At 37.6% G+C, this 14,775-nt stretch overlaps 1 protein-coding gene across 1 annotated transcript; it reads right to left on the reverse strand.

The window, feature by feature from the left end:
- Window positions 1–8,125: 8,125 nt before the first annotated feature.
- LOC144366661 (olfactory receptor 2L13-like) lies at window positions 8,126–9,064 on the reverse strand. The gene has a single exon (XM_078021227.1). The coding sequence runs from the start codon at window positions 9,062–9,064 to the stop codon at window positions 8,126–8,128; it is 939 nt and encodes a 312-aa protein (XP_077877353.1).
- Window positions 9,065–14,775: the final 5,711 nt, after the last annotated feature.

Here is a 14,775-nt window from a genome sequence, read left to right on the forward strand (position 1 = left end):
AAAATATTTAACAGTTTCCTCCAAAAAATGACTTTGTTGGTGAATGACTTCAGGACACACTGCTCAGCAAGGCAGTGAGTGAGTAAGTGTGCTGAGGCCATAAAAGGTATGAGCCTATTTATTTGTTATTTTTATGTATTACCTGGGAGAACTCTGCTTCAGAAATGGACTTGAAGTTGACTTTGAGGTCAAGAGCTCTACTTTCAATAGCTCTGTGTAGTAGAAATCCTGGGCATGAAACACAGAAAAGAGTAAGTGATTTTGAGCTAATTGATAAATCCATTGTCAGGAAGGGAAGGGAGGTGAGGTAATGGAAGGGGCAGCCCATGACACCTGGGAGGAAGCTTCTGGTGGCAAGTGAAGCTGGAGACTGACTAGGCCCCAGAGCCCAAGTTCACAGTAAGGAGGTGATGTCCCATTTCTCACATGGATTTTCCTTTCCTTGGTTCTTGCATTAAGTTTGTTTGGCTTTTCCATAGTGACAATTGATTACATAAAATCATTTGTAATCTTTTTAAAATATATATTAGTTGTAGTTGGACACAATACCTTTATTTATTTATTTATTATTGTTCCTGAGGATGGAACCCAGCTCCTAGCCCCTGCTAGGTGAGTGCTCTACTGTTGTTCCACAACTCAACAGTAATCTTATTGCTGTTTTCCTCTTGCTAAATTTCCTTCTTTGGCTTCATGGTATTCCAATTAACTACCTTTAAACTACTATTGTTGATTTTATGTGACATTTAATATATTTGTGTGTGTACGAGGTAGTTGACAATAGTTAGAATTACCAATGTATGGAACATTGACCAGCTTTTTAAAAGTAAAGGGCACATGAAAATGATACAGGTAAATTTATGATTTGCACTTGGGTTAAGTTTTATCAAGATGTTTTCTGTAAAGCCAATATGTGTCAATTGTGATTCTTTGTGCTTTCAACTTTTGCACCTCGCTTGTTTTATCTTTTGGTGTAACAACAGAATATATTAAGAAGTAATAGAAATATGTATACTAGAAACCACTAAGATTTCTTTTTCAGAATTAAATTAGTACACTTTTCAGAAACAATTTGGCAACTATGTTACCGTACAAGCTGTGTGGTTGACAGCATAGGGATATACATGATGATAATTACATCAATGCTCTGATCTAGTCAGTCATGGAAATTCTAAGTGTGGCAGCTACCTGTGCAAGATATTCATAAATATTTTCAGAGACACAGAGTGTATAAGTCATCCAGCTCCTCTGTGTTCCACTTCCAAGGTACACACTCCAGTATTACATTCACCAAACATGTGGATATTCCTTTTAAATGAAGGACTAGAATTAGATTCAATTAAAGCGAAACAAATTCTTCAGTGAAGTTGTATATAAAGCAGAATAAGCCCAATTTCATTCAAAAAGAAATTTCAAATGATATGTTCTCAAAATTAGTTTTTATCTATCCATGAAAATACTTGTCTACCTATTTACTATTCATCTATTAATGGTGCTTCAACATTCTGGAAAATCATGGGGCTACGAAACTTTGGAACACAGAAACAGTCACTGGTGTCCTGAAGTTTTGTGCCCTCTGTAAAATATGATTCTCCATCTTCATACTTTCTGAAAGATTAAAAAAGCACATTATTTAAATATTTTATCACATAGGTTTTCTACATCTGTCTACCCTTTGTAACAATGGTTAGACGATGTTTAGAACTATTACTGTATGGAAAGCTGTGGACACATATGAAGGGAGAAACTTCGCACAGAACCCCTGAAGGGACTCTCTAGGACTATCTGTGTCCAGAAACCAGAAGACACTTTGTAGTGCAGTCTTCTAGAGTTTCCAGGACAGTCAGCACACAGTGCTCTGAACTCTAAATATATGAGATAATGCAAAATGGTTCTTCTGTATTTACAGATGCATCTGCAACCAGCTGACTCTAGGTCTATGGGATCCATAACCTAAATCTTCCTAGTAAAATAGACCTGGCTCCTGGTTTACTCTGCAAGATGCCATTCATTTAGAAACAGGCAGCACTTTGTGGAATTAATCATAATTATCCCCTCCTGGGGAAAATTTGTTATTGGGAATAACACAAATTATCACATAGATCCCTCAAATGCTTTGAAGATATTTATGATGGTTTCAAGTCTAGTGAAAGGAGATTAAAACAGGTGATACAGGAAGCAGAAGGATGCTGAGAAGAGGCCCTTTTAAACACTAGGATATCAACATTTGGGCTTAAGGAAGTCTTATATTCTTTCTCCACAATTTGTTAATTGAATGCCATTTCTATTTTAATAAATTTTGTTTCCTTTTCTTTGTAACATTTTATGCTTGATTTAAAACTGAGCAACTCAGTTTTTTTTTTTTGATTCATTACCTAAACAACATGTCCACACTATAAGATATACCTGGAAGTTATCAAAAGCTTACATGTTTAAATCTTTATACAATGTAACATAACCTTGTGTTGATAAGGATAGGACCAAATGTGTGTATCGACATAGGTAAATTATAGGTGATTTCATACATATGTGTAGATCTTAATAGCTGGAAGTTTGGGAAAGTACATTGAAAGTTTCTGAAACTCATTTATGTCATTGTAAAATGGAATATATCCACACAAGGTCCTGTTAATGAGATTAAATCAGGTTGCATACTGGAAGGAACCCTGTTGCATTCAAGGAGCCAGTATGAGTCAATATATATATTTTTTTAAAAATCCCATGCATCTGACCTTCCTATCATGCAGTACACAATGCAGATTTGAAGCTCTGTTTTGTACTTACTATGAAAACTTTGGATGCCTCCATTATCTCCTGTGTTCAGGCTATTATTTCAGGGTTCAAGACTGTACAATTCTAGGGGAACTTAAGAAAATCAAATCAAGTGAAAATATTATCAAGGGCAGCAAATAAATTCTTACAGCTATTTAGATGTCTAAAACTTAAATTGTCAAAATATCGCAACAGGATTCATTTTCAAATAAGAATAGATGTCCTCTTCACATCATTGAAGCAAATGCACCCAGTTGAAAGGTGCTCTCCTGTGAGACACAGGCTTTTAATTTACATACTACTACATGGTAAGTGTTATTTTGGCAAACTGGAACATGGATAATGAAGGTGCTGTAGACAGTTGTGTTTCACAAGGTCAGACATCAGTTCTGATGCTGCTGACATTTGTCCCTGTGGCTATATGTGCCACCTGCTCTCCTCTGAAGCCCTGAATGATTTCCACTGAGTGCAGCCACCTCATTCTGCTCATCATCTCTCCTGTGGGTGGACATGGAGTCCAGATTGCTCTTTAGTGTCTACTCTGCTTCCTCAAGGTACATCTCAGAGGGGGAAGAACTTGATCACTTAATGATAGCAGCCTTAATGTTTCAAAGAATCATTAAGCTGTTTTACTCAAGAACAAGGCCTTTTCACATTGCTGCAAAAACAACAATGTTTCTCATTTCTCTGCACCTTTGTCAATATATATTCTCTGCTTTGTTTCTTTTTTTTTTTATTGATTGTTCAAAACATTACAGAGCTCAAGACATATCATCTTTCATACATTCGACTCAATTGGGTTTTGAACTCCCCAAATACATAATACAGACTCACTTCTGTTACATACTCACATTTTTACATAATGGCATATTAGTGACTGTTGTATTCTGCTACCTTTCCTATCCCCTACTATCCCCCCTCCCCTCCCCTCCCCTCCCATCTTCCCTCTCTACCTCCTCTGCTGTTGTTCAATTCTCTCCCCTTTTTTCCCCCCACCCCCTTGCCCCTCATAACCTCTTATAATTTTGTGTATCACTGAAGGTCTCCTACCATTTCCATATGTTTTCCCTTCTCTCTTCCTTTCTCTCCCCCCATTCGTCTTAGTTTACTGGTAGTCTTTTCCTCATGCTCTTCCTTCCTGTTCTATTCTTAGTGGCTCTCTTTATATCAAAGAAGACATTTGACATTTGTTTTTTAGGGCTTGGCTAGCTTCACTTAGCATAATCTGCTCTAATGCCATCCATTTCCCTGCAAATTCTATGATTTTGTCGTTTCTTAGTGCTGCATAATACTCCATTGTGTATAGCTGCCACAATTTTTTTATCCACTCATCTATTGAAGGGCATCTAGGTTGGTTCCACAGTCTAGCTATTGTGAATTGTGCTGCTATAATCATTGATGTGGCCGTATCCGTATAGTGTGCTCTTTTAAGGTCCTCAGGGAATAGTCCAAGAAGGGCAATAGCTGGGTCAAATGGTGGATCCATTCCCAGCTTTCCCAGGAATCTCCATACTGCTTTCCAAATTGGCCTCACCATTTTGCAGTCCCACCAGCAGTGAACAAGTGTGCCCTTTTCCCCACATCCTCGCCAACACTTATTGTTGTTTGACTTCATAATGGCTGCCAATCTTACAGGAGTGAAATGGTATCTTAGGGTGGTTTTGATTTGCATTTCTCTGATTGCTAGAGATGATGAGCATTTTCTCATGTGCTTGTGGATTGATTGTATGTCCTCCTCTGAGAAGTGTCTGTTCAGGTCCTTGGCCCATTTGTTGATTGGATTATTTGTTATCTTATTGTTTAATTTTTTGAGTTCTTTAGCCCATCCCCCATACTTCTGATTTGTTTCTTGATTTACTTTCCTAGTGGATTGAAATTAGTGTCCCTTTGAGTTTTATGTGCATTTCTTTTGTGATTTTAGAGAAAATACTTTTAGTTTTTCTCCATTTGGTAAGATGCTGGCTTTGGATTTGTTTGCAGTACTGAAGTAAATCCATTTATGTCTTGTTTTTCCAGCATTTTTAATATGAATGGGTGTTGAATTTTTTTGTCTTTTGCATCTATGGAGATGATTATTCTTTAATGAATTTAAGTGGTGAATTACATTTATTTGTTTGCTTTGTCAAATCAATCTTGCATCTCTGTGATGAAACCCTCTGGAATGTGGTATATTGCCATTCTAATGTGTGTTTGAATGTAGTTTGCTCATATTTTATTAATAATTATTTCTTCTCTCTCCATCAGGACATTGGTCTGTAATTTTCTTTCCTTGATGTGTCTTTGGTTTTGGTATCAGAGTAATACTGGCTTCATGAAAAGTGTTGGAGAGCGTTTCTTTTAATTTCTTGAAGAATTTGAGAAAGAATAATGTCAGTTCCTCTTAAAGGTCTGCTAGAACTCAGCTGCAGATCCCTTTCATCTTTGGCTTTTCATTTTGGATTTTAATTGCTATTTCAATCCAATTACTGTAAATTGTTCTGTTTATGCTTTCTATATCCTCATGGTTCATGTGGGATATATCCTATATGTCTAGAAATTTGTAAAAGTCTTTTAAATTTTCCAGTTTCCTGGAGTATAAATTTTCAAAAGAGTTTCTAATGATTCTCTGGAATTAAGAAGTCTCTGCTGTGAAATCTCCTTATTAAGCTTAATTTTGCTTGTTTGCATTATGTCTCTCTATTTTTGGTTAGTTGAGGGTTTATCAATTTATTAATCTTTATCAAGAACCAAATCATTACATTGATCTTGTGTATTTTATTCTGAATCTAATTAATTTTGACTTCAATCTTATTTTGGAATTATTTTGTTATTCTTTTCTAAGGCCTCAAGATGGAATACAGGCTTATTTCTTTGGAGTTTCTATTTTAATGTAGGCATTCAATGCTATAAATTTCTCTCTTAGAACTGCTTTGATAACTTTGCAGATATTTTGATATTAGTGTTTTTGCTGTCCTTATTTCCTAGAATTTCTTGATTCTTCTTCTTCTATTATCAATTCCTAATTAAAAATAGAATTGCTCACTCTCCAAGTTTGTATATTTTCTATTTGTGTGTGTGTTGGTTTCTAGTTTCATTCCATTATGATATGATAAGGTGCACAGGACAATATCATTTTCTTTAAATTTTCTAACACTTCCATGGTGAGCTAGAATGGGATCTATTTTAGAACAGGGCTGGGCTTTTTAAAATCTAATGTGTCTGTGCTCACTTAGTTGCCAGCCTTTGTGGTTGGGAATTTGTAAAGCTGGTTGTAGTAGCTCTCAGCTTCCTGTCTCCCCATGTAGGCTGGGATGATGGCGAATGATGATGATGTGTTCTGGTAGCAGCATGGTGCAATCTTCAGTTAGAAGTTCCACTAGTACGGGTTTGGTCTTGGCTGGTCTTTGGGCCTATATGGGTGAGTGTTTGAGATTTGATCCACACACTTGTACTCAAAAAAGAAATTAATAGTTTTTTCATATCATTCTCATCACAATTGTGGGTCAGTAGTATGATTAATGTGGGATGAAGTAACAATTAACTTATAAGTATTACCTCAAAGTCTTTACGTATTTCTTCTTACCCTTAAATCTAGAGAGAAAAAAGCACTTCCTTTAAGGAGTAGATGTCAGATCCATCACTGAACACTGAGTACTTAAGACATTTTAGAGGACACAGATGTGGAAGTGTGCCATAAGTTTGAAACTAGATTGATATTTGGGCCTTAAACTGAGTTTTTTTTTTTACTCCTTTTACAGAACTCTAAACAACTGTGAAATGATCTTACCTTTCAGCCAAATTTAAAACATCATTTTAATCCTCCTTTAGCACTATAGTCATTGCCCTTACACTCCAAAGGACTTCATAGCCACAGTTCAACTGATATTTACAATCTGAATGTATCACCCAGGGTTCTTAAGTGAAATGAAAGAAATTAATCTGCATTGAGACAGAAAAATGAACATCCTAAAATACATTGGTTCATAAAATCTTCAGACACACAGAGGAACCAGGCTGGATGTGTACACACCAAGAACAGTGTCCAGGCAGGAGGCAGAACTAATAGCAGATGTCACCTGGTCAAACTTCAGCTACATGTGCTGACTCACTCCAGGACTCTCAGGTCAAGGGGCCTCAACACAGCCAATAAGAACAGGTTTGGGGTCTGTGGGCAGGGCATGGGATAGGAATGATCTGGGCATGTTCATGGAACTGGATATTGCTCATGTCCTGGCCATAACTCCTGGAATTGACCAGGCAGATAGATTAGAGAGGATGGGTCACAGTGACCCTATGCACACAGCTGTACCTGAGATGTTGGATGTTAAAATTAATGTGCCCTCTTAGAAGTAAACTAACTACTTAGATATTAGAAAATCAGAGACCCCACATCCACCTCAAATGAGCCCCTGCTGAAAAAAGGCCAAGGTATGTCTTTCGGTGAAGGCAAGAACCATGGCAAGTATTCCATCATGGAGTATGAAAAAGGCAATAGGAAACTGTGGCCTTGGTAGCTGGGATAGAAGGAGCTTCTTTATATATTGTGTGCCTGAAGAAAGATTACAGATGTAAATAACACTCCATCCTAGGAGCCATTTGGATTTCAATATCTCTACAAAAATCAAAACTAAAATTTAGAAGAGTAGAAATGAGTTTTTGTTGTTGAGTTTTCTGATTTTCTATTGGTACTTGGGATCGAACCCAGGAGTGCTTACTGGCTAGCCACATCCTCAGCATTTCTTTTTTCTTGAAACAAGGTCTCCCTAACATACTGAGTGAAATATTTATTTTAAAGTGTTCAGAGTATAATTCTTTGTTAAAAGACCAGGAATCACAGTGAGAATAAAAACCCATCTGTGATCATGAAGAAGAGGACTACTAGGCACCCAGAAGTGCTGGATATCAGGAGACTCTGGCCCCATGTGGTTGTAGGAAACTTGAAGTGTATGAAGTGCATGCTGCTAATGGGATATAACATAAAAGTCACACAGTGTTGGGAAATGTAGAATGAAAACAAGCGATATAAGCAAAGCAAGAGTATAATGTCAAACATACTAATGATAATATTAAATATCAGTATGTTACTACATTAAAATATGTGAACGAACATTATATTGAGTATTAATATATAATATAAAATAATATAATACCAACCTTGTTAATGTTAACATTTGTTTTCAATTAAATAAATATATTAAGTATTAATGTAGATAAATCTATATAATAATCAATATTTACTTTAATTTGATTTTAAACAGGTCACTAGAAATCTACTTACATATGTGGAATCACATTATAATTCTATTGGTGAGTGCTGCACCAGGGTGCCCCAGTCTGCATGGAGAAAAGCCATACAGAGGAGAAGGGACCGCAGTGCTCACTTCTTCCTGGGGGAGATCATCCCACACACTCTCCTCATGGCCCCCAGCACCTCCTTGTTCCTCAGGCTGTAGATGATGGGATTGAGCATGGGCGTGAGGATGGTGTAGAAGACAGCCAGGTTTTTATCTTCTTCTGGTGAGCGGACACTCTTGGGACGGAGATAAGTGTAGGCAAAAGGAGCATAGTAAAATGTCACCACAGTTAAATGTGTGGAGCACGTGGTGAAGGCCTTTCTTCTCCCCTCATTTGAGCGCATGTGGAAGACGGAAAAAATGACTCGTCCATAGGACAAAGTGATGCCAAGGAAAGGAAGGAGGAGAATCAAGACTGCACTAAAAAAAATCACATACTCATAGACCCAGGTGTCTGTACAGACAAGAAGCAACATGGCTGGGATGTCACAGTAGAAGTGACTGATGGTCCTGGACCTGCAGTATGGAAGATGGAGAGTATACACAGTGTGGACTAGGCCATTGAGGGAACCTAGTGTCCAGGATATCAAGATCATCTTCACACACATTCTTTTGCTCATATATATGTGATAATGGAGGGGGTGACAGATGGCCACGAAGCGGTCATAGGCCATCGAGGCGAGGAGTAAGCCTTCAGAACTTGCCATCGTTGCAAAGAAGAAGCTTTGCACACCACAACTCAAAAAGGAGATACTTTTCTGGCCAGAGAGGAAGTTGTACACCATTTTGGGGACAGTGGAGGAGATGTACATGAGGTCCATGAGGGAGAGCTGGCTGAGGAGAAAGTACATGGGGGTATGGAGCCGGGGGTTCAAGAAGATGAGGGCAGTCATCCCTGAGTTCCCCAAACAGGCGATAAGAAACACAGATATGATCAGGAGCAAGAGAAGTAGGCCAGTTTGGTTTTGTGGTAACAGTCCCAACAAAATGAAATCATTTGAAGTTTGGTTCCATTTCTCCATGAAAACCTAGTTCCTCAAATTCCTTGAAAGTAAGTAAAAATAAAAATTGAATATTAAACATGAATTGAAACAGTAAAAGTGAATAAAAATGAATTGCCTTTATTAGTGTTTGTTTAAAATTATTTGTTGTTTATTTTTTCAATCTTTACCTTTTTCTTGAATTGATTTTAAGACCTGAATAGAATGTTCCTGCCCCAGTTCTCTCTGTAACCAACTCAGCACATCCTGGACACATACATGGTCTTGGAATACAAAGTCTACACCAGGCACAGGAAACCCAGTGAGGAGGCTAGAGCCTTCCTGCCTGCTGACTCCCAGCAAGAGCATTCCTAGGACTTCCTCCCAGGCTCAGCCCTGGAGGAAGCTAGGATCCTGCTTTCCCAGCTCCCCAACTCAGTATTCCTGTTCACCATAGACATGGCCTTTGGGGCACAGAAGTGCCCTGTGTGCTTTAGTCTGCATCCTCAGTGACCTCAATTCCTCCACACCTTTAGTGCCTGCTCTCTCCTCCGTACTGGCACTGCTGCAGCTGAGTAAGCTAGGGGCTTCTCCCAGAGCTATGCTGCTCACCTCCGAAACAGAAGCTGCTCAGCTGGTCTTTGAAGTGGTACACCATCCAAAGCATTGTTCTTGTCCTGTGAAGGTACTGTGTATCCTATACAATCCACCATGAATATATTGTTTTCTCTGAGTATTGTCTCCTCTCTATTGAGGGTTTCAATTTCTGAAATTCTAAAAACACATGGTATTTCTTTGTGCAAGCAAATATCGCATGCTAAAAATGACATTAAAATAATATACAAGACTTTCATTCTAGTTATCACAGCAGCAAACATAACTTCTGTGGTTTTGGAATTACAACACTAATTTTGATAATGGAAACACACACTCAGAGGCTTTTTCGCTGAATTAGTATGATAATTCAACTAATGAAAAGTGAGAAGACAATTTTTTAAATAAATTTGTAGTATATGTGCATTAAAAAGTAGGACATGAGAACTTTTTGTGGTACTTTCCCACTTCTTTTTATCCTCCAGGTTTAATTTTGTTGTTAGTACCAGGACCTGAACACACGTTATTCATTAAGTTTATCTTCAATGGTCGCATCATCTATATTGAGACCTATTTTTACATTTATATTTGCAGGTACAAAGAGTCTAGAGTATCATAAAAGCTTGATTTTGGTTAGTACATTCAGTATCTTTTTTTTGTTAAGTTGAAAACTTTCATGCTGTCAGACAAGGGATGATATTATTCACTCTAGTACCCCATTCATTTCTAATTAAATTTTAGGATCTGGGAAACTGGAGTTACATATGAGGGTTTATTTCCATGGATGACCAGCAACTTTCTTTATTGGGTATTGGACCTTATTTCATGTGCCAGATTTCTTGAAACCCCACTCTCTTGGTTACATTTAAACCTGGGGAGTACTGCAAGGGTGTCAGGATGATGGTCTCTTTTTGTAATTTTACAGGGCATACTGCTCAAATATTTAGAGTTGAAAGAAATAATCTTCACTTGACAGAACCCAACACAAATCTCTGCAGCAAGTGTAGGTGGATGAGTTCATTTTGCAAAAGAAAGCAATAATAATTAATACAATGAGACTTAATGTCCTTGAAAAAGAGTTACAGACAATCAGCCCATGACTAATAAGCCAATTGTTTGTATGTGCCTCAGCAAACTCACTCCCAACATCCACACCTGAGATCTGTGATGATACAATTAACTGAGGACTGTGTTTAGCACAGAGTAGGTCTCACTCTCTTTTCTTCTCCTTTCAATGGAGAAGACTCAGAAATTCAGACCTTAAGTGGAGAAGACCCAGGGAAATGCAGATCACACTCCCGGAGAACATCACATTCTGGAATTATAACAGGTTCATACCAATTGATAATACATTTTAACTGACTCCTGGGTTTTATAATTTGTTATGGCATGGCCTATTCTTTCTGCAAAATATATGTTTAATTATGATAAGAAAATCTCCAAAACATCTTCTTAGTTAAGGATAACCCAAAACAACTTAGTAAAATGATAGTATTTTTACTTACATCATCTGAAATCTGGGACTGGGTTTTGAGAGAAGTAGTTGTTTTTATTTACAAAATTCCCACTCAAAAGTCTTTTGAATACTTTGAAATATTTAAACCCCAAGCTGTGCTCACGCTCTGCCAGGCTAAACAACTAGGTCCTGACACTGAGCAGCTGGCCTGGATCTCACCCAGCTCTCCTGATGTGAGGAGCCAAAGGCACCAGGAGGGAGTTCTCAGAACACACTCAGTGCCCATGGCTCCCACCTCTAGTATTCTCTTATGCTGAACTCTCAGAGCTCCTCACCTTGAGAGCTGCTTCCTTATTGCTTTGCTCAGTCATCTCCCTCTGCTCTTCCCTTGTTCCAGTAAAACAGACTCAAACATGCCACACTTACTTCTGGAGAGTGGGACAGAAGGATGAACTGCTTCCTCTGATGCACAGAACCTTCCTCCTTCAAGCCTTATATGTCATTCTTCTTCTAATGGATCCCCAGGGTCCAAGCCCATGGGAGAGAAACTTGGTCATTTCACCTGACTTTGCTAGCTTAAAGTGAACTTGATTGAAGTGTGGAATAAATCAGCCAACCCACTGAGCTGCCACTCTCTCCTGCTGCCCAGAATTAGTCTCAAGAGGGATGAGCTCAGTCATTCCAGAAAGGGTGAGGAGCGGTAGGGGTGTTAGGTTATGTCTACTAAATCCTCCCATTTGGTAAGTTAGAACCTGAGGATCAAAAAGAAGCAGTGTTGAGCTGGGTGATATCAGCAATAGTAGTGAAAGCAATTACCTTCTACAGTCTAGTCAGATTCGTAGGCAAATTATATGCTGCATTGGCTGTATTTTATTATGATATGACAAAATATCTTTTTCTATATGAGGAAAGATATAAAATGATTTGTGAAAATGAGAGTGAAGAAAGCAATTCTCCTAAAGTAAATGTGGACTTTGAGGTTTTGTAATAAAATGAGGATTTGGAAGAACAGTGGTTTCTACCAGGTAGCTCCAGACACTGACTAGGAGATCAAATTGGAAAAAATCCCTTAACATATTTTTCGCTTGTCATTGTTTTTTTTTTTCTTTTTTGGTACAAGAGGTTGAACCCAATTGTGCTTAAACAATGTGCTACATCCTCAGCCCTTTTTCTATGTTTTACTTTGAGACAGTATTTCACTAGGTTGCTCAGGGCCTTGCTAAATTGCGGAGGCTGGCTTTAAACTTGTGATCCTGCTCCCTTAGCCTCCTAAGCTACTGGAATGACATGCATGTGCCACCAACCCTGACAGTTGTCAACTCTTTAGACTAATTGGAGGGACGTTCTGAGAACTCCATGGAAGTATGCATGCAGATGTTTGCTCCCTGTTTTATGGGTAGCAGTGACAGAAAGGAAGATCTCTTCCTGTCCTGCAAACCACCAATTGGTACACCAGGGAAGGGTATATTTCACATCACCTGTGGGACTTAACTGTGACATGGCTCTCATCATATATGAAGAAAATATTCACCCTTTGACTTTCTGAATCTGTCTTTTTCACAGAGTATGATGTTTTCTTGTTTCATCAATTTACTGTCAAATGCCATAGCTTCAGTTTTCTTTATGGCTGAGTGAAACTCCATTGTGTATGTATAGCACATTTCCTTTATTTATTCATCTCTTGAGAGGCACCTGAGTTATTCTCACAATATGGGCATTGTGAATTTTCCTACTATAATCACTGATGTCTCTATAGACTTTTGATTAACTTCCACACAGCTTTTAAAGTGGTTTCATTAATTTGCAGTCCCATTAACAATGCATGAGTTTATTTTGCCCATATCCTCACCAGCATTTATTATTACGCATATTCTTGATAATGCCCTTTCTGACTGGAGTGACATGAATTTTCAATGTGGTTTTAATTTCAATTTCCTAGATTCTTATGGATGTGGAACTTTCTTTTTCATGTATTTGTTGGCCATTCTATATCTACTTTTGAGAAATGTCTGTTTAGTTCTTTACCTATTAATCCATTTGGTTATTTGCTTTTTGTGGTAAATATTTTGGATTTCAGAAGAATGGCTGGTGAATATTTTCTCTCTTTTTGCAGGCTGTCTCTTCATACTTTTTTTTCTTTTTTTAATGTGTAGAACTTTTTATCTTGATGCTGTCCCACTAAATGACTATTGCTTTTATTACTTGAGCTTTAATATTCTTGTTAAGAAAGTTAATACCTGTGCTGATGCTTTGGAGTGTTCACCCTGTGTTTTATTCTACCTTTGCAAAGTTTCTGGTGTATTTATTTGATATTTATTGCACTTTGAGTTGGTTTTTGTTCAGAGTAGGCATCTAGTTTAATTTTTCTGCAAATGGACATCCAGGCTTCCCAGCCCCTTTTCGTTAAAAACAGTCTGTCTTTCTCCAATGCTTTTGGGAACTTTGTCAAGTATCTGATGACTTTGTGTATGTCAGTTGTCTCTGTGTCTTCTATTTTATTCAATTGTTCTTCATGCCTGTTTTGAGACCAATATTATGTGAATTTTGTATAGTTCTGTAGTATAATTGAAGATTTGATATTGTGACACTTCCTGTACCACTACTTTTGTGAAGGATGGCTTTGTGTACTCTGGGATTTTTATTCTTCTAAAAGAGTTTTAGGGCTATTTTCTCTTGTTCTTCGAAAAATGTCATTGTTATTTTGTTGAGTGTTCCATTGAATCTGTATATTGTGTTTATAAATATGGCCATTTTGACCATATTAAAACTACCTATCCAAGAAGGGCAATCTTTCCATAGTCAATGTCTTCTTGAATTTCTTTCTTTAGGATTGAACCCAGCACCCCATGCATGCCAGGTGAGGGCGTTACCACTTGAGCTACATCCCCAGCCACATCCCCAGCCTCATGAATTATTTCTTACCTATTTGGATAGTCTCAGTTTCCTTGTCTTGTGTCATGTCTCCTGAAATAGATTTATGACACATGTGGAATGATGTAAGGGTGTCCATTCTTGCCATGTTCCTGATTTTAGAGAAAATACTTATTTTTTATTTCCATTCACTAGGATGTTGGCATCAGATTTCTCATTTATTTTCTTTAAACTGTGGAGGTAAATATCTTGTATTCCTTTCACTGTTGTGGTAAGTTTTTCCCACATATTCAACATTAATGAATACTGGATTTGTTGAATGCTTTTTCTGCATTTATTGAGGTGATTATGTAATAATTGTCCTTAATTCCACTTATATGGTGGATTATACGTATTGATTTGTGTGTAGAACCAAACCTGCATAACTGGGGTAAAACTTGTTCATGGTGGACTTAATATGTTTTTGGTCATATTTTATTTTATTTTATTGGGGGATTATGCATGTATGTTTACTAAGTACATTCTTCTGAAGCTTTCTTTTCTTGATGTGTCTTTGTCTAGTCTTGGTGCCAGGTTGATACTGGCTCCATAGAATGAATTTGTAGTGTTTCCTCTCTTTCTATTTATGGAATAGTTTGAGGAGGATTGGATTATTTTAACTTTAAGGTCTGGTAGAACTACTGTGGGAATCCATCCAGTTCAGCAGTTTGCCTTTTAAAAGGCTGTTGTTCTCTGCTTCAATCTCATTGCTTGATATTAGTCTATTTAGGATTTCTGTATCTTTCTGGCTCAATTTAAGAAGGTCGTATGTGTCTAGGAATGTTCCCATATC

This window comes from Ictidomys tridecemlineatus, chromosome 1 (assembly GCF_052094955.1).
Source record: "Ictidomys tridecemlineatus isolate mIctTri1 chromosome 1, mIctTri1.hap1, whole genome shotgun sequence".
NCBI lineage: Eukaryota > Metazoa > Chordata > Mammalia > Rodentia > Sciuridae > Ictidomys > Ictidomys tridecemlineatus.

Coding starts and splice junctions, on each gene's coding strand:
- LOC144366661 (XM_078021227.1), bottom strand. CDS start 9,064: ATGGAGAAATGGAACCAAACTTCAAATGATTTCATTTTGTTGGGACTG.